This window comes from Bombus fervidus, chromosome 3 (assembly GCF_041682495.2).
Source record: "Bombus fervidus isolate BK054 chromosome 3, iyBomFerv1, whole genome shotgun sequence".
Lineage (NCBI taxonomy): Eukaryota > Metazoa > Arthropoda > Insecta > Hymenoptera > Apidae > Bombus > Bombus fervidus.
In genome coordinates, this window is record NC_091519.1 from 5,262,192 (window position 1) to 5,283,539 (window position 21,348).

General features: G+C 27.0%; 1 protein-coding gene across 4 annotated transcripts in view; it reads left to right on the plus strand.

The window, feature by feature from the left end:
* The window catches only part of LOC139985776 (phospholipid phosphatase 1), a 28,876-nt gene extending 8,473 nt beyond the window's left edge, over positions 1-20,403 (plus strand). For 3 of the 4 annotated variants that reach the window (XM_072000500.1, XM_072000499.1, XM_072000502.1), the window contains 5 exons: positions 1,743-1,905; positions 11,591-11,745; positions 13,297-13,520; positions 13,851-13,971; positions 15,891-20,403. In XM_072000500.1, the coding sequence (XP_071856601.1) occupies positions 1,743-1,905; positions 11,591-11,745; positions 13,297-13,520; positions 13,851-13,971; positions 15,891-16,256 (1,029 nt within the window). In that variant the 3' untranslated portion in view covers positions 16,257-20,403. Of the gene's footprint in view, positions 1-1,742; positions 1,906-9,150; positions 9,678-11,590; positions 11,746-13,296; positions 13,521-13,850; positions 13,972-15,890 lie in introns of those variants that run through there. The other variant, XM_072000501.1, reaches the window with a different exon arrangement.
* Positions 20,404-21,348: the final 945 nt, after the last annotated feature.

The window sequence follows — 21,348 nt, forward strand, 5'->3', positions numbered from 1 at the left end:
TTGAATATTGTTATAAGTATTTTATTAGAGTCAAGTGACAATTGTTGTAATTTGTATTTAAATTTGTGGCTATAAGAATAAGAAATATTGTTTTGACGATTCTGTAACTGATACGTATTAAATACAACCATGCAAATTAGTATTTAAGTTAGATGATGAATAAAATATATGCAATTGAATTTAAATTAATGTACATCTGATAATCAACTTTTATTACAACTGATAAAAATAAATTAAAAAAGATTGTTCGATACGTTGACGTCAAAATTAAAGTTATCAATTCGAATAAATAATGTCTTCTAGGCATTAACAGTCTTATCTTTAATCTTATCTGTATAATTCTTAACAAAAAGAAGAGAAGGAAATTTAGATCATCTCTTCTTCTCTTTCAACGCCCTTTATTAATTAATTATCTACATAAGAATATTTAGCTTTTCATAAATTACATTTGCATTAGCTTACAATAGGTAACTATAAGGAGCTTTGCATTAGTCTTTAAAAGTATCTATAAGGTAGTGGAAAATAATTATTGGAAAACTGCTAATCTTTGGAAATTAAAGTATTAAAAATTTTATACGCATTAGTTTTTGTTTTTACTCATACGTCTAATAACACATGTTGAATTTCTATTTGTATCGAATGTTTAGTTTAATTTTGTTCGAAGGACATAGCTGATTTTACTCCTGTATCTTCATTATTAGGGTAGTTATTAACCTAAACATGATTTACAGTTGGTGCTTCATTGCTTTTATTTTATTTTATAAAGAGTTATGACAAAAATCTGATATATTATAGCAATTGTATTAGATTTATATCGATAGTGTTACATCTTTTTCAGGCTTTTTTTTTTAGTGGAAAGGAAATTTCTTGAGCAGCAAAATCTATTCTTAAAAAATAGAGAAATTCTAAAATGCCAATTTTATATTGAAGTTTTTAAATGCCCCTATTTTTTAAGAATAGGTTTTTCACTCAGATCTACAAAAATTCCCAGATATGTAACACCATAGCTATAATCAGAAAAGAAATCAAACAGCAACACTATAAATCATACTTAGGTCAATAACCCTAATAATAGGGGTAGATGGTTAAAACTTTGTCGAAATGGTTTTCCTAGGAAACTGTTTCAATCGATGGATCACAAGTTTAATTTAGTTTAGTGGAACTTTCATATTTGGCTATGCCTCTTGTGAAGTTTATAATTTGAAATAAGAAATAGATACGTGCTCGTTTAAAACTCATTTAAGATGAAAAGATTCCTAACTATATGTTATTAACTAGGTATTCATGTATAAAATTTTATCTTTATTAGATTACTACTATTAGATAAAATCAAAGTTAATTAATTTACTATCAGCGATTTTGAATATGTACAATATCAGAACTTTGATTTAAATTCGAGATAATCCCATTCATTTATCTATTCAATATCATACATCCATATATACGTAGATGATACTAGAAATATATAATATAATATTACTTAAAATGATACGGTAATGAAGATAAATGAATAAAATTGCTTCGACATTATATTCAGATTGATCGTAAATGAAGAACTTTTATTCTATACTCTTTTATCTATATTCGCATATAAAATAATCTTCCAGATTGTATATTTCTGTCTCTTTGAGAATTAAGCAATGAAGTATTTGATCCGATTTTATTATTGCTAATTTTAGTTTTTATACATATATATGCATACATATTTTATACATATTTTTACTAAATGCTTTTTTTTTCAGAGATCAACGGAACAGTTGACTCATTGTAGTACGGCGACGTTGGAGGAAATCCTGGATAATTCGGACGGAGTAACGACACGAACCGTCTCCGAGAAGATCATGAGTATCTGTAAAAATACTATACGTTGGGTGCTCTTTCTGGATATATTACTTGCTTTATCAGGTTTGAATATATTTCTCTTTCTTTTTCCTTAATTGTTGCATTCATCGTGTAGTTATCATGTAACATCATTAACAGATATACCATTCAATTTATTTCTTTTTCTTCCAACTACATACATATAATAATAATATTCTTCTGAATGTAATCAATTTAAATTTCCGCAGTTTCATTGATTCGATATGTGCTAATTTTATTAATCAGATCCTTAAAAAATTACTATGTAGTCTGTTTACACGAAAATATGGAATACTACAGTCATGAGCTTTTCCTTCATTTTTTATGATGTATAAGGGAATGCATATATGCATGTATAATACATAAAGATCTTTAATTTTATTTTAGTACGAAAAATATAAGTACAAATATGTCATGTCTAAAAAATATTAAAACGATATCAAAGGAATAACCATCAATATTTATAATATATATAAACTTTATGTTAGGTATATATGATATATTTATATCCATTAATTTACATTTTTTCGATCATTATGAGGAAGTAACTCACTTGTTAATTAAAGCGACAATTAGCTATACGGAAGAGCATGTCATTCATTGCTTTTAAATAGCACTTATGAATAGTAAATGAGAAAGTATTAAAATTGTTTTGTTCTATAATTTCTACATTTCTTCTTTTGGAGAAAACAGGAGACGAATAGAAACAGTTCCCATAGATTCCTTTTCTATAAAGGCAACTTAAAAAATTGTAATTAAATAATTGCTATAATCTTTAAAAAACACTAATTTTTCCCAAAAATTATAAAATCTAATTGATTATTTTAGTTGAGCCGTTAATAATCCGTTATAATGGTTGATGCGATGAGAAATAATCACATAAGGAAAGTGCTATTTATTTTCATATTGCGACAAAAACATTTATTTTTCACAGAAAGAGAAGACAATTTTTTGATTAATTTGACATTTCAATGTATCGTTATGATTTATTACCACAATTTTACTTTTTTCAAGATATTATATATTACTAATGTCATATGAATATCGCATATATTAAAACGCTAGATATACTAAAAAATAAACCATTTACAACAAAGAGGTACCAGGTATAAGTCCTTTTGATATTTGTATATCTAATAATAGTAGGTATTGAAGATACATATTAAGTACATTAACTAACTAAATGCACGCTAGGAGCGAATCGTGCGTGCAATGAGAGTTGGCTGGAAAACCACAAACCATGTAATACAATACTGTATGACTCGACCGTCTGCTTAGAATTTTTCCGGGCGTGTCGCACTAAATAACTTGGTGCACTGGTACACACGCGTACGGTGAAACGTCAATGAACTGTGTTGTGACAAAATAAATTGCATTACTGTACAAAAGAACATAAAATTCTATGTTATCCTACTAATTAGAGCATATTTCATGTTAAATGAGTTTCAAGAGCTAAAATTAAAAAAAGGAAGGGGAAAGTATCATTTACTAAAGAATTATTACAGAGTAATAAGGAATAATAATTACTCTTAGACCTCTTATGAAGGTCGGAGATAAAAATGTTATTAAGCGTCATTAAATAACATTGTTATTAAGTACTGTTATTTAAATATAAATTCGATAATCTTTAAAACGATACTTCTTTCTCAATATCAATCCACAGCGTTTCATCGAACCTAAATCCAATATATAGTTGAGCTGACCATTTCATGAAATTAAGTTTATTGTCTTGTAAAATTTTTGGATCATTATTTTCTTGAAGTATCTAATTTTCACATAAATTATTAATACCATTACCCTCCTAGGGTGCCCTACTCCCAAACACGTATAATAATAATTAGCCTCATGTCCACTTTACATGACTCAGCGTTTATATTGAACCAACGCCATTTATGGTCATTCCTCCCCAAACCATACCTAATTAATTTATCATTTTCTTTATCCACATAGAGTGGATTTGATACATCTTAGACGAAATTTTCCTTTATTCGACATTGTACATAAGATCTTCCATGTGATTCAAAACGATTGATTCATTAGTGAAAATTTCCACTATTTTCTTGTCCATTTTGCGCGTGGTTCGCCTTATTATCTTAAATTCATTTAGAAGACGACATATTATGTAATTATTAATTTCCACATTAAACTTTGATCAAATTTTGTAATGAATGATTACGATTGTCCTGGACTAATATTCTTCAGAGAAGCGTAACATATGATACACTTATTCAAAGTACATAGATCTATTAGCACATTTTATTTTCAGAACTATTTTGTCGGTCTATGATGTCAATATATTCAGCTATTTAATAAAATTTCATTTCCATCAGCTTATTCTAAATTCGAAAATTGTTCTTCACCATTCATCTGTAATAAGCTGTCGTTCACCTATTTTTATAATTAACATGTATAGACTATGGAATACTTTGGGATTCTTGGCACGTAGTAGTCAAGGAGAGTGTTAAGAAAATTTTGTCACACTTTCTCCTTGCTACTAGCTCATGTTTTGGTAAAAATTATCTACATATCTTGAGGTATTTAGGTGAAATTATTATAATAATTACTCCTCTATGTAAACGTATATACTATGTACATATATTTAAATTGGAAATTATCGTATATCGATTTTAAATAAAAATACTGCGATTTAGAAACTAGGGTCTGTTAATCGATCTTTTTGCACACGAATAAAATTAATTTAAGTTATACATTTATCAGCAATTACTATTCCAAACGCTAAATGAATTCCATGTGACAGTGTTCTGCTTTCACAGGGGAATATTTAAATCTTTTTCAAATTATTACTTATGGAGATTTCAATATCAATATATTTTGTAAAAAAGAATTATATAATTTTATCATTTTTATTTATTAAGTATTTCACGATGTGTTTAACAATGTATTATATATACATATATACATATGTGCATATGTAGGATGTAGCATCTAGTTCTATTATCATCTAAAATATTTCCTACAAAAATTGCATAGTTTTGTGGTAGCAAGTGGATAGTAAAAATATTTGTATAGCGTTGCAGAAGGTTAACGTGATGAAACGATCAAATCTGTTTTTTTTTTTTTTTTAAGAATGTTGTGTTTCGTTTAGTTGTAAAGTTTCTGTAACACTAAGTACTGCAAGATTAACAAAGGTCGTATAAACGAAGTTTTTTACTTAACTTGCGGTGGCATTGCTTAAGAAGTAACGTTTCGTTTGATCTTCGATTCTTGAGATAGTTCACTTATTTTTCAATATGTCGTAAGCTGTAAATGATAAGGATATTTCTAATTATGTGTAAACATGCAAAAGAAATGTTGAAATACTCGTCATTGATATTAGTATGTTTTAAATATCACTGAGTCATGGAAGAGTTATTAATGCAGCAGCTTGAATGGAGTTGTCGATGAGAGATTAAAGACCAAGCAATCAAGCATCCAACCTCGGCGGTTCGAAACTCGAAAGCTGTCGACATTGCAGGGACCGTCGAACAGAATGAATTTCGAGTAGATTGTTAAATTATCAATGGTTCGCCTATGTCAGGTCAGTAAGAAAGTTTGTCATGTAAACTCGTGCATATGATTCAACGCATCATTTCATTTGTCGCCCGCACCTTTGCGTCGCGTCACTCGTGTTTCGTGGTCGCTGCGATCAAGTGCGTACAGCGTACATACTTACAACCTTGTATGTATGTATATTCTGTTGAACGGTTGAACCCAGTGTAGTGTTTCTGGCGACTGGTCGATAGTGTGTAACAGCTTTTACTTACAATTAATAGTATTATTTCAGCTAGCAGCATCAAAAGTTAAACAGAAAATGTTGTTTTCGCTGATCTTGAAATACTTAAATTATAGATGGTTGAGTTTGTCTATTACGTATAAGTAAACAAAATATAACATTCTATTTAAGAAAACAAAGTCGATCTTTTTATCTCATTAATCGTTTGCAACGCATAATGAAACTATTTTTACTATATATCGACTTCTACAAAATTATGGAACCCCTTTTTCAAATTTTATTTCGCAATGGAAATATTCTAGATATAGTTAGATGATACACTCTGTATGTAACAATGATTTATCGAATGTCTCTGTGAATATTGGTAGCAAGTGTTATACTTCAGTATTATTGAAAATGTCATGATGACATTGAGATATTCAATAAATTACCATTTCAATAAATTCCCCGAAAAAAGAAGAAAAGGTGTCACAAAAGGATGGAAACACATTCATACTAAAATATCTGTAACAATTTAAATATAATTCTGTTAAATTGAATAATCTCTGCCAGATTAAACAATTTTCATATGAAAATATTTTGTATATTTTTAATAGTTAGAGAAATAATAGCACCTATATTATACATTTAATCTGTAAGTTGCAATATTTGGCTATAGCCTAATTCTCTTATGTACGCGCTCACCAATAGGTTTTAACTTTAGGTCATATGGCATTGAAATTTATTCTTCTTTATGTAAGAAGTAATAATGATATAACAAACATATGCACATATTTCTGAGTTAAACGTAGTGTACAAAAAATAAGCAAGACAGCTCATACAAATATGTATGTCTGATATAATCGTCTTTACGAATTACAATTATTCCCGCCCACCAGTAATTTTTGTTAATAATAATGAAGTCATATGTTATACATATTTGATTTATATACGATGATATTTGACTTTATTTTAGTTCTTTAATTAGACAATTTTTAAGTAAGCGATTTCTAAGTAAATATTATAAATTGACCGTGATGCTATTTATGATAAATTGACCACTATTTAAATGAAATATATATTAGATTGATAAATTGACCATTATTTAAATAAAATATATATTATTTAATTATCTTATCTGACTCGTTGTTATTCTGAAATTAATATATTTAACGAACAAGAGGATTTTCTCTGAATTGTTTCATTGTTTGCATATCAAATATTAATCAATATTTTCTGGCGTAATTTATTGCAAAAACGCGTATAATTTTATATATGTATTTATTATCCAAGGTAATTAAAATGAGGAGAATTTAGTAAAAGTGATAGTATTAGGTTGTCCGAAAAGTGTCTTTCTTTTACAGACACGTCTTTTACAAGGATGCATCTTTATACAAACATGAAATCTAATCTGTCAAACGTTGTGATCTTTATTTTGATAGAACAAAATGGATCATATGTAATTCGATAAAATAATATAAAACGAAAAGTGCTGTGCATCCATTATTTCTTTATAAAACGAAAGAAACTTTAAGACCTAATAAATGCTATTACATTATAAAAGTATCTGGACATGTTGTAATAAAACCATCTCGACATCTGAATTTATTATTTATGATTTAAGAATATGCAAAATATGATATTTGACACTGTGAATTACCTGTTGCATTATTTAAAACAGTTAACTAATATAACTAATATAACGAATTGTTATATTGTGTACGTTATTAATATATTTATCCTCATGATCTCGTAATGAGCAAGCATACAGCAGCACTCGACTAATGAGTAATAGTTAAAAATTATAGATATTATTTTGGAAGCAATTTTTAATTTTTCTCCTTAATACTAAAACTGGTGGGACTATAAGTTTATTAGTAGATTAAAAGCAACAGATTTTTCCAAATATAAGAATAAGATATCTACTGATGAGATGGCACGATAGTACAAAGAAATACAGTTCCTGCTCACCATAAAATCATGTCATTATCATCAGATAGGCAAGGCATTTCAAAATGAGAGCGATTCTTATATTGTCCTTAAATAAGCAAAATTTTCTAAGATAATAATTATTTATAAAGTAATTAACGTTTAAATGCGATTTTCTTGAAATAATATTTATATTAAAAATTAGTATAAAATATCCTCATGAACTCTCTGAAATAAACTACAAAACCAATTGATCTTAAACCTTGTTTATATCTCCAAAATATTTCTACCTAGAACATAAATTAACAGAAGAAAGTTGACAGAAGCATAAAAATTTAAATTTCTACGTAAGAACGTTATACTTTCACTTCAAACTCATATTATTATGTTTATGTGTTCGTAGTTTTTAAAAGTAACAAACGAGATTTGTGATATTTGCACGTGTTGTATCGACCAAGCACTATTTTAGGATGGAAAACTACCAAAGTTTATTTTCCACTACATAAGTACGTATATACTTGGTTCTCAACTATGTAGATATGCAGTGATATTCCTTGGTGATTCTTTCATTTTAAATTTCTACGCCTATCAATTTAACATTTTCATTTCTAGATAATATTTTATTCTATATAATAGATAATAGATTTACAGACATTTGTTCTGTAAAGAATTCTATTATATAATGTTATACAAAATCGGAAAACAAAGTCTTATCATTTAAGTACGTAATAAAATAGCAGCAAATCGGTGTGACAAAAAATAGCATAATATGAAAAAATCGCGGCATATACGTATACAGTATATTCGTTCCTTTCATCCGAAGACATGTAAATATTTCGAAACATATGCGTAAAAAGAAATGCAACGATAGGATGTAGAATCCCATCTAAAAATTTAAATGCGACCTTCACAACGGCATTTCAAGATCATCGCAGGATTAAATATTGTAAATATCAGTATGATATGTCGTCTCTAACATCCTACAGATTTATTTGGAACATTTTCTGTATCATTCATAGTTTCTGAAATATGTATACATACCCTATGTTTCTAGATAAACTGGAGGTTCCAAGAAAGAAACTACAGAAAAATTGCAAGCGCATATACAAGCGCAGAATACTCGAGAAAAATAATCTATACTACTCTATGTTCAGACGTATGAAGCCTATTTTAAATTAAAATGCTGTAAAATATTAAATACATATTAATGTTTAAATTACATTTTGTACCAATGTCCAACTATCTTTATAACATGAGAATTGGATATTTTCCCATTTAATGTTTATACAAATACAAAGAATATATATATATATAAAAATTAAAGCAATAAATTTATTTCACATTTATCTAATTTATTCGATATATGAATATTTCAGGCGCTACATTGATCAACTTAACTATTTGTCAGTTTTTTAGTTTCATTACATAAATAGGCGGTTAATGTTTAATTCTCAAAAAACAGAAGACATGCTTGCATGAGTTTATTTATCATAGGAAGATGGCATAAATAATAGTAGTAGTTTTCAAGATAAATTTGAAAAATAATATTTGCAACATCATCGCCCTTTTTTACTTTCTACTTCGTGATGTTAATTATATATATAATATGATCTCTGAATGGCTCATATCAGAAGACATTAAAAAGATAATAGTGTATCTTTCATTCATTAAAATTTTTATTGATACAGCATTAATAAGAAAAAGTTTGAGGATTGTTTTCTTTAATCACTTCCTTATACCTTCCCAAAAAGAAAAACTGCTTGATCATCTAGACAAGCTATATAATCGCATGAGTTATACGCATGCGTTTGAGTTTGAGCACAATACTTAACTATTGCTTCACGTAGCAAGCGCACAGTATCGTGTGTGATATTAACTCTACTGGTGTTCGAAGTAAGAGCACTCGTCGTTCTTCCTCTCATTTTCTCTTTCTCTTCTTTTTTATCTCTCCTCGTCCTTCTTTACTTCCTCCTACCTCTTTCTTTTCCTCTAGCCTACCTGCCTTCTTCCAATTACGTATCATTCTTATTTTTAGTCCTTTCTGATATTGTTGCTTTGATTGTTTGTAAGCACGTGTCAAATTTACATAATATGGACGAGAGTAAACTCAATAAAAAAGTAGCCTCACGGTGGAAAGATTTTAAATTGCTAACTCCACTAAATTTATACAGTTTGTGTAAGTATCGAGCAGAACAAGAATGGAACGTGTCGCGAACACGTGTACTTATATTTGTTTAGATATGTTCAAATTGTTAGGATAATAAGGTTTTCAATGAAAACAATTACATTGCAGAGAATTGTATAATGCAATTCCTTTTAGTTATAAATGAATTTAAAATAATAAAATGACTAAAGTCGATGAGAAATTCTTTCTCATTGTGAATATTTTTCATTGTACTAATTGTAAATAATTACTAACTAACACTTGCATGAAAAATTAAGTACGTACTTATATATGTATATAGATATAAAATAGTAGAATTATTATGAGGACGTACATATATCTTTTCTTTTTATTTTAAACATCATTAATTATATTCAAATATATTATTTATGACTATACTGTGTTTATATCGTATTAGTGACGATAAAGCTGTTGTAATACTAAAATATTGAATTAAAAGTATCAGTCTCATATTCAACTTGTCAGAAGCCAATAAATTATTAAGAAATTATATACTATCGAAAAACGTTTCGTCTGTTATGTTATAGTTTTTAATGTACGTTTTATTATCGCTTATAATATTTACTTTATTTACTTTTTTAAATATTTACTTTAGTACAAATTGTTTCTTTGATAAAAAAAATATATGTCTTAAACAAATACTCCTTTAAAATAAAATAGAAATATATAAACTTTATTTTGTTTCCTGAAACTGAAACAAATATACGTAGGTATTCTGAAATTCTTATTTAAAGCTTTATTTCATTTCATATCAATCATATGATATCTGTTATCTTTATCTTACATATCTTTGTACATAATATGATGTTTTCAATTTTATCGGTATCGGTCGAAAATGACAGTTTACTAAAGTTTTTTTAACTAGTAAGTAGTGCGTAACATTAGTAATTTATAATACTTGTATTGTTATTGTAACATTCGCTAATTATGTTTCTTTTAAATTCGTATTGAAAAAGTTAGAAAATTAACAGGATTTTTATTCTTCATTTTCAAGCCTTACATACATATATGCTTAATAAAACAAATAATGAGATTTTATTCGATTACTTGACATTTATATGTATCATTGTATATATATTACCGGTATAATTATATAATGTATCAGCAATGTTTAATACATTTATTCCTACAGACTTCAGATAAAATATCAGATAAAAATATAATTTAATGAAAATTATTAGCACGATAAAGATTTGCAAAACTGCAAAATCACACGATAAACATCTACAACACTAACTATGACTATATGATTATAAAGATATTGAATTGTTTCTTTTTTGGTATCATTCAACTTTTGCGCGAAAAATTTTTTCATGCAGTAAATAATTTTGTAATAACTTAAAATCATGAAGTTAGGTACTTCATTCTACGAAGTTAGGGCTTAGAATGTACTATCTCACGTGCTAAGAAATACAAAATTTTTTGTTTTCCTAACATAGTGCTGTTTATTTCCTACCTGATTGCAAAATGTAAATATATTGTAAATGACGTCAATGTAACAGCCAATGAAACTGTATCATCATTTTTCAAGAAAATAATTGAATCACAAGTTATAACTCGTGATTCCTTTGACAAGTCTGATCCTCGTGATGAGTGCAATAGGATTCAAGCAAAAGAAATTTCATCTTAAAATTCAAAGTCAAGATCAATTTTCCGGTACTTTCTTTTACTTATATCTTTTTGCACCATCGATCCGATGGTGTAGAATTAACTGTTATAGCAATGACATGTTTTTTTAACATTCTGTACATGTACGATTTATTTTAGAAAATTATCTGAATTTTATCATGTTGAAATACTATCAAAGTATGTATTTACTAATTTGAAGTTTGAATGGTTACAATTTTTTACTTCCTTTTACAGGCATATCTTCTAATTTTCAATTGTACTCTTGTACTTTCCAGTCATTGTATTTCTGGCAGTATTGGAATTTGGGACAGTTCCGCAACAACATATCGGCTTTTACTGTAATGATCCAAAAATTTCATTCAAGTTCATAGGAGATACGATTTCAATTACATTTTTGATTCTTGGATGTCTGTTAATACCGATCGTCGTGGTATGTATAAATAAAATAAATATAAAATATTTTTAATATTTCTAATAATTTAAAAATATTTGTTGAATAGGTTTTACAATTTTCTAAAAAACTGTCAAACACAAATATTTGTTTAAATTAATTATTAATTAGAGTAATAAAAATTCTTTTGTGTTAGAAACATAAATATCTCTTTGAACGCGTTACTCTAAAATATGAATACAAAATTTGTATGAGTAAATAAAAGTCTAAATGAATTAGAAATGTTGAATTAAATTCGAAAATTTATTTAATGCTATATTCAATTGAGTTTGTATATAGAAATCATTTAAGCATTGAAATCCTTTCAGGATTTTAAGATTTAAAAATAGGGTATAAAATGAAAATACCTTTAAAATAAATTTAATTTATTTTTGTACATTACATGAAATATATAACAAGACATTTTTTACCAAGGCCATAATTATTATTATAAATACATATAAGTTGCGTTCGGATTTGCGAATTTCACATCCTTATATTTCTTATCAACTCTGGAGAAAGATTCAAAATCGAAGACATAAGGATTTATATTTGTTTAAAGTGATATGCCGTTTAGATCCGCAAAGTCAATATTAACAAATCTGTGAGTAATATCCATTGGATATGGATATTAATTAATATTTGGAATTTTAAAAGTTCAAATCATATTCAAATCTGTCAAATAAACATAACAAATAAAAGTGAGCGAAAGAATAAAGTCATCATTGCTCAATGCTTAATGTTTTCCAACAACCGATAACTTGCTGACTGATAAAAAATGAAAGCTTCCCATCTTTATTTCTGCAATAAAAGGGATTGCAGTGGACGAGTGATATTTTCTCGATTAACTAAATAAGTCTAAATATGAACTTAATTGGGGTGTAACAGTATCTAGTATACTCCACATTACAGTATTTCGATACTTAAAAATTTTAGGGAAATACTAAAGAAAAAATGTATATTGTTACGCGTCACAACACGATACTATTGTTATTATTTCTACGAAGAAACAAATTTTATTTTTTTTATATGAAATATTATTATTTTTTAAGGATAGTTTTATACGCATAGTGGGGAATAGTTAGTAATTATATTTATGGAATTTCAACTTGAACGTTACTTATTAATCAAGTAATAATGAATGAATCAGCTTAATTAGGAAGACTTCAGCAACGTATTAGAATTCCTTTATCGAGAAATAGAACAAATGATAAAAATTTCAGTTTTTATCAATCGAATAACACCTCCTAATTCACCGGATTTGAATGATGCCAAGCATTGAGCGATAGAAATTGCTTTTTTGCTTACTCTTATTTGTGTAATTGTTTTCTTGATAAAATAACGTTTCCCCTAGATTATTCTTAAAAATTAGGGAAATAACAGTTCTTTTCAATGCATATTAACGGGACATTACACTGTATGTAATATATTTATGCTACTGCAAGTCTTACTTATGTTTCTGCTAGCTATTAATTTTGTTGTAAATCTAATGAATTATAATTCTTTTTCTCTGTAATTTTGTAAATAACATTGTATTTTGCATATTTTTAGATGTGGCTATCTGAATTCGTATGCTACTCTGCAGATAGCTATGATGCAGAATTAGGATGCGCTGGTTCAAGAGCAAAACAAATATGGTTGTGGTATGGTCACTATTCGATCGGAATAATTGCCTTAACGTTTATATGTAATGTTATGAAAACTCTGGTGGGCGAACCAAGACCACACTTTTTGGATACGTGTAAACCACGAGAGGCAGAGAATTGCACCAATGGGTAAGCATTTTTTTTATTGTATTACATTTTTGTTCGTAAGAATAATTCATCTTCCACAAGAATGTATATATTTTACAGTATGAAAATGATCTTCTCCTTTCTTATATTTATATCTTTTACTATACATAACTATATTATATTTGTATATCGTATTTAAAACTACGAGATAATTTTCTAACCAAAGGTACTTTAAAAATATGATTTGAAATAACAGTATAATATATTTAATTAATTATTTAAAAAATCTTAGTTCGATAGTACTTAAATAAAAATTAAAAAGCCATGTGTGATCTTCTGTTTGGTACTATGAATTTACATACTGAATTTCAGATATGTGGAAAAATATACGTGTACAAATACAGAACTTTCAGAATGGTTTGTCTCGGATTCTAGCAAATCATTTCCATCTGGCCATTCTGCCCTCTCTATGTTCACAACTACTTTTATTGTGGTAAGTAGGTATATATATACATACATATTGTATTTACATATTATTATATAACATTATAATTCCTTCGCATATGATTATATATTATGAACTTTTATATATTCACTTCTTCGAATTTTTTAATTTCCATTAGAAAAAAATTGCAATACAAATACGAGTAGATGTTAAATTCTAATACCGAGTCTGGAATAACATAGAAATAGTGAACATTAAATTTAAAGTACTTTGACCCATGTTTTATTATCACTTGAATGACTTCATATTTTCCAGTACTTTTTATACATTAAAAAATTCTTATGGGTATAGTTTCCGGCTATCTAAGATTGAGAATTATATTACTGTTTCTACAGATTTTTGTTCTATCATTTTATTTTATTTCTTTTGGTCATTTATACATACGTATGTAAATACATAGAGGGTGTATACTGTAAGATCAACCACCATTTGTCAAATATTTCTAAAAATCTGCCAAAGAAATATTTTGAACAAAAGATAGTCAGTTTACGGTTCGCTACATATTCGAATATTAAAAATTTCAAAAAATAATTTCTTTCTCAATAAAGAGTCAAGGTTGATTTTTTTAAATAATGCCAAAAAGTTTTGCACTTCACAAAGTCGTAGCTAACGTCAAGATAAATTCAACGACCTATTATATTATAAGTTTGCAATAAAATTTAGAAATTCTTGGATTCAGAAATTCAGGTTGGATCAACAAAAGCAATGTTAAAATGTATTTTATTTTCATCAAATAACATTTTCCAAATAAGATCAAGGACAAATTAATAAGTTTATCAAACAATTCTAACGGTAACAATAATACCGTTTTGAATCCAACATCACCTTATGGTTATGGAAAGTAGGTCGTGGAATTCATCTTGATGTCAGCTTCAACTCTGTGAAATACAAAATTTGTGGCGCCACTTAAAAAACTCAACCTGACTGCGACCTCAAATCGAAAAAATGTTCGTTGGAATTTTTTAATATCTAAATGTATAGCAGATTGAAAACTGACTAACTTTTGTATAAACCATTTCTTTGGCACATTATCAGAAATATCTGCAAAATAATGATTACTCTTAGAAGATATAATCTGTATATACAGGGTGTCTTGAAATTGGTGATGCGGTAGTACCCAGAGAATATAGAATGAAATTTTCTCATACGACGCTTCGTTTCCGAAAAAATGGTTCTCAAAATTTGACAAGTATTACTTAAACTAGTATACTTAATTCAGGACTGAATAGAAGTAAATAACCGATAGAAGATTAAATGCGAAAATAAATAAAAACTGTAAAGTAAAATTTTTCAGAAAAAAATTTAGAAATGTATCATATGCGTGCATCAGACCAGTTTTTAATTAAACACGTTTAAATTTCGTTTTTTTTTTCGACAACAAAGCGTCATATGAAAAAATATTCTATACTTTCGATTTATGTTTTCACATAGGATCACTCCATATCTTATTATATCATTTGCTACGGGACACCCTGTATACATATATCGACTTTGCTATGTACTGGTGTTAACTATAATTTACTCTAAATTATATTAATCGACTTAGATAAAATGAATTTAATTCATTATGCATCATTGCATCAATTCATATTATTCGTTTGTTTAATAAATTAAATTATATTTTTATAACATTTTTGTAGATATATTAATTTCGTAGATTTATCTATTATACGCATTTACCGTAAAGATTATTTACATAAAACATAAAAAAATTGTTTTAGACAACAAGATTTTTCTTTTTCTTACAAAAACTTCTGTAAATTCTTAAAGTTTAATTTTTTGATAGAATATGAAAATACTTTTCACATAAATGATGTACGTTTAGTTAAATTTTTTTTGTAATGTTTAAATCCTTTATATCATTTTCTTTTTTTATACCATTAAACAAATACATTTTTCTGTTGTAGTGGTACTTACAACGCCGTTTGCCAGATCGGACGTTTTTCCTAAAACCATGGTTACAATGTATAATATTCTTGTGGACTGTGATATGCTCATTAACAAGGATCGCTGACAATAGACATCATTGGTGGGATGTACTTGCAGGCATCATTTTGGGTTTCGCTTTTAGCATGTTAACTGTTATGGTGCCATGCCGTAAGTTTCATTTAAATCAAAACGTCTCACAAATATATAGTGAGCCTGTAGAAAGTGAACAAATTAATTTCAACAAGAGAAAACAAAACACCAAGAAACTTTTACATGAAACAATAATTGATCCTTCGGAAAGTCGTGAATTAAAGAACATTAAATCATCAACCTGGAGAGAATAAAACTTAACACATCAAAATATTTGATAAGAGAAGATTTAAAGAGGAATTATAAATATTTTGTTGTATAAATGTTCAAAATTTCTAATAGAATTTTACGCTTTATACAAAGTGTTTGATATGACATGCCTATTATATTTAAAAAATTTAGTTCTTCGTGTGATTGATAATATATTCATAAAATATTCAAGACGAAAGGGTTATATTTTGTAGTTTATATCGACAAATATGTTGTTATAAGTATTTAACCAATGTATATAATTACTATAATTTGGTAGTGATATTATATTTACGATCTGCGTTTATCAAAATAATTTTTAAAAGGCTAGACCGTAAAGTCAAATGTCTATTAATTGAACTGTATTAATCGAACATATCTACATTTTACATGTGTGATTTTAGTTAATTATTCATCATGTTTATACTTATAATATTAGGCGGTAAAAAATGATAATGAATTCTGTTTACTTGTTTAGAGACGGAAAATATCTTGTTTGAAAGTAGGAAACTTCTTTTCCACTGTTTGACGATATTATTAATTAATAACTATGTCAAATAGAATAGCAGAGCTGAAAAAATGATTAACGGAACGGATAACGGGTAAGGGAAGGGCAAGAGAAGTACATAGGTACATACTTACATAGTGCTTTCTATCGCTCACACGCAATCCTATATGGTCTTATTTGTATTTGGGATATTTTCGGTCAATACGCTTGCTTATCTTTATAATTGTGTCAGGTCTATCAGAAATAATCAATCAGACCCACATTCTTTTATCTAGCCATCTTTCGGCTCTGTATTGTACACCTCACTGATTTCAATGGTCTTGAAATATGCTGTCATGGTTAACGTCCTAATTGTAAGTACATATATGTATAACTGTTTCTTATACCGTATATAACCGTCGGTCAACTTTTGTAGTTTCCGAGTTATGTGTAAAAAATCTCAGCTAAATTTAAGTTAAGATTATATTACATTCTGGCCTAAGCACTATATTTTTTATATAAGCCAATCTACACTTAATTCATTAATGATAATAATTTTGAATATAAATAAAAAAATTTAAAGCTTGAATTAAATTGATATCCAATCACCACTAACAATAAGATGAAATAATATCTGATGAATTGTATATGAAATGCTACATTTTATTCTAATCTTTAGTTAATTAAAAATGTAATAATTATAGCCATTATTATTGAAAAATTGTTTACAAAATACATCATTTGTAAATTAATTTATTACGTAAAATACTATTAAATATATTGTTATATATTTTGAAAAATAAAGCCGATCGATGGTTATACGTATAGGAAAATGCTACTAAGAAACAACATATTTGAAGGTCATCGAAATTGACGAGATATACTCTATTTTACATAATTATAATTACCTGTTACAAAAAATGTTCCCTTATTTTAAAACAACAGTGTTGAAAACAAATAAAAACTTCTTTTATTAGCTTTCTCTACACTTCAAATTAATATAAGAAAAATAAGGAGAATTATTTTTTTAACATTTTTTCAATAATTCATTCCTAATTAAACATTTTAAATTTATATAATATTTGTATTATTTCTAATCTTATTTAGATGTGATACACATATTTCAGAGTATAAATTGAACAAATACAGAGTGCTGTGAGAATAATAATGGGATCAAGAAAGTATAAAATAGTGTAGAATAAAAATCTTACTAGTTTATAGCCAAAGTTCTATTCTTGAAAACAGAAACTGCGGAAGTATTTGAATAAATAATTTTCCTAATTATTAATATATCATATGAATATTAGTACATATTAGTACATGAATAAAAATTATTATACTTTTTGTTTATAGATCACAATTTTGTATAAACACAATCTTTTCAATTATATTAATTATTTGCAATTTCTACAGAAGTTGAAAAAATAAAAATTGATTTGGATTAAGTTTTATTCTAACTAATAATTTTGGCTATTATATTTCATTTATTAAACTTTAATAGAATATTGTTTTTCTCACACAATACTTTCTTAATTTCTTGATATGCCGAATAAAATTTTTGGGAATCATTTTTCTTCTTGCTCATGGGTACAGTAAACATATTCAAATAATAAGTTCCAATAATAACATTCCAAGTTCTGTATTTATATTTTTCTTTTGATTAAGATTATTGAAATATGCATATTGCATTAATAATATTATATTAGTAACAATCATACCAGTAGTAGTCATAGTGATTTGCAATATGTCTTTACGAGAATCAGAAAAATCATGATGCTCTGCTTGTTGAAATTTGTAATATATTAAATTAAGAAGTACGAATATATGTAATTTTATATTAATGTACATGTAATTGTGTATACATTGAAAATGATTTCTTAAATTTAGACAGAATGTATGTTTCATGATGTATAATGCTCAAAAGTTCTGGTCAAATCTATCTTTTATAATATTTATAAAGGCACAAAAAATTCTTGTAGTGGTAAAACATATTGTGCTAGGTATAAAATAAATTCCATTAACGTTTATGCTTAATATATGTCTTTTGCATTGAATGATTCAATTTTCATGAAACTTGAATGCTTATAGTAATATATCTGTGTATATGATTTAAAAACAAAGTCACTTTTATTGGGTAAAACAAAACCTGACGATATTAACAAAAGTAACATCTAGTATAACAATACAGTCGACAATAACATGTATTAGGTTAACGCGTGGTAGCGACAAAATTGTCGCTTTGGTAACGTTATAAATTGAATTTTTGATTGATGCGATACAAAAAAAAAAAATGACGTCATGTAGTCGTGCTGTTAAATGCGCACACGTCCATATAAACAAATGCGTCTTTCCAGAAGCAACAAATTGTCGGTAGAACACGAGAGCTCTTAAACAAAATTATGATTGAACAGAATTTATTTAGCGATAATGAAGATGGAAAAAAAGTTTTATATCTATTTCTGGTTTATGTTGGCTTTGATGTCGAAACAATGTCCAGTCAGCTGTTTCTTCTCTAAAGTCTCTTACCTAAAGCGAGAGAATCATCCTGTATATAATGAATATATGCACTCAAAATAATCTAAATGAAAGATTTTTATTTTTTTTCATTAGTTTATTAAAGCAGTATTGACATTTCGTTTTAAATTATTTATCATATAACAGTAGTATTTTAAGTATTTTATTTTACCTTGTATGTACAAGTAGACACCAGTAGAAATAGAATTGACATTAACATAGAAATTATAAAAAATATATATGTATTTCTTTCCTGAAGATATAAATAATCTTACTCAGTACATCCTAGTAGATAGATACAAAAACTATATTTTTAACTTGCTTCAATTAATATACTTATGTTTTTGTTAAAGGAAAGCAGTTTGCAATTTTTTGCAATTTTATGTCGTTTTTCATAAAATGGCTTTAATTCGTAACGAAATTGACAATGCAAAATAGACTCGGACAGATAATACAATAACATGCCTTAGGCTTAGATATTCTAAAATTTAATATACAAAATTCCATAAACGCAGTTTCATTGCTATTCAAAATCTTGTAACAGAAGTTTGAATTAGTTGACTGTTCTTTTTTTCTTATATTTGTTACTTTAGCACTTGACTACTAGATCAGATCCAATCGTTTTTGATCAGTCTGTTTGATTCTAAATGAAGATTTTGTTTCAAAAATATTTAACGTTTAATTTCGGCTTCTTTAGTCTTCACTAATAGCCCATAAAATGCCATAAGGTGTATAATTTTGTCCAAATTTTTTGTCCAAAATCAACCTTTCCTTTTTTCTTTTCATTGTATTGGAAAAACTAGAATTCAATTTTTTTATTATTATCGGAATCTCATTCACCAAACATAGATTTGACGTTTTAATTCTGTTACAGAAACGAACATGCTACAATGTAGCATGATGGGAAGGAATGGGACGATAATATTTTGATTCATTACACATTTTATTGAAATAATTAATAAAAAATACCTGCTTATAGAAAATTTTGCTTATCAAAATTTTAAAACAGTCGGTACATTCTTATTTTTGTAACTAATTGAAACTAACTAGTTCGAGGACAGTAACTTTAACAAACAATCACAAATCGGTAAAAGTAATTAATGATCCAGAGAAAGAGATAGATATATAGAGATAGAGAGAGGAAGAGAGAGGAAGGAGAATAAGCCAGCAAATTTTATTGCAGATTGTAAAAAATTACTCAGCTTTTTTGACTCTAAGAGATAGATACTTTCGAATGCAAAATGATCAGAAACAATTGTGTTAAAGAAATATTCAATTTTGCAGTTAATAGTATTTCATTTGAAAAAGGGAAATATTTCATTTTATTCGAGTAAAGCTTAAAATAGAATAAATAATCAAATAGCCTTTAATAGCCACGTATATAAATTATTATAATCAAACTGAACAAAAAATAGTTACAAGAAAAGAAGCGGTTAATTCAAGTTTTCTACATAACATGGAGTATCAGTAGAGTTGTATTTATAGGTTTTTAACATGCGGTTATTCAATTTTCGCTATTTATAGCCAAAGAGCACCTTAAGGCATGTTAAGTCATTTGAAGAAGAATTTAAATAAAATTATATAATATTATTATATAATATTTTAATTATGTAATATTTTTGTAAACTGAAATTTTGTAATAACTCGCTATTCCGATTTGTGAAAATTCTATGTCTTTATTACATTCCAAAATCTCCAGTGATATATTGTCAATATCCATTAATGGTTGCAAGTTCATTTAAATGTGTGTATATATATCTAACAAATGTATGTTTATAAATATGATCAGCATTAATGATTCCGTCCAATGATATTACATTGTAAACTATGATCGAAGAAAAATGAAATTTGTATTATGATAAAATACTTATTCTTTTTTACAGTTTAACATATTAATATTATAATGTTTTATACCGTAAAGTACTTTTGACTTTCCTTGGGTTGTCATGCAGCTAAATTAATGTCTTTCCAGCTTCATAGCTAGATAATTAAAAGTTTAGTATCGAATTAATGTCGTTATATATCTTTTAGTTATTATCTGTTTAAGATATCTGTTGTTATGTCATTGATCATCAACTATACAGAGCTTCTAATCG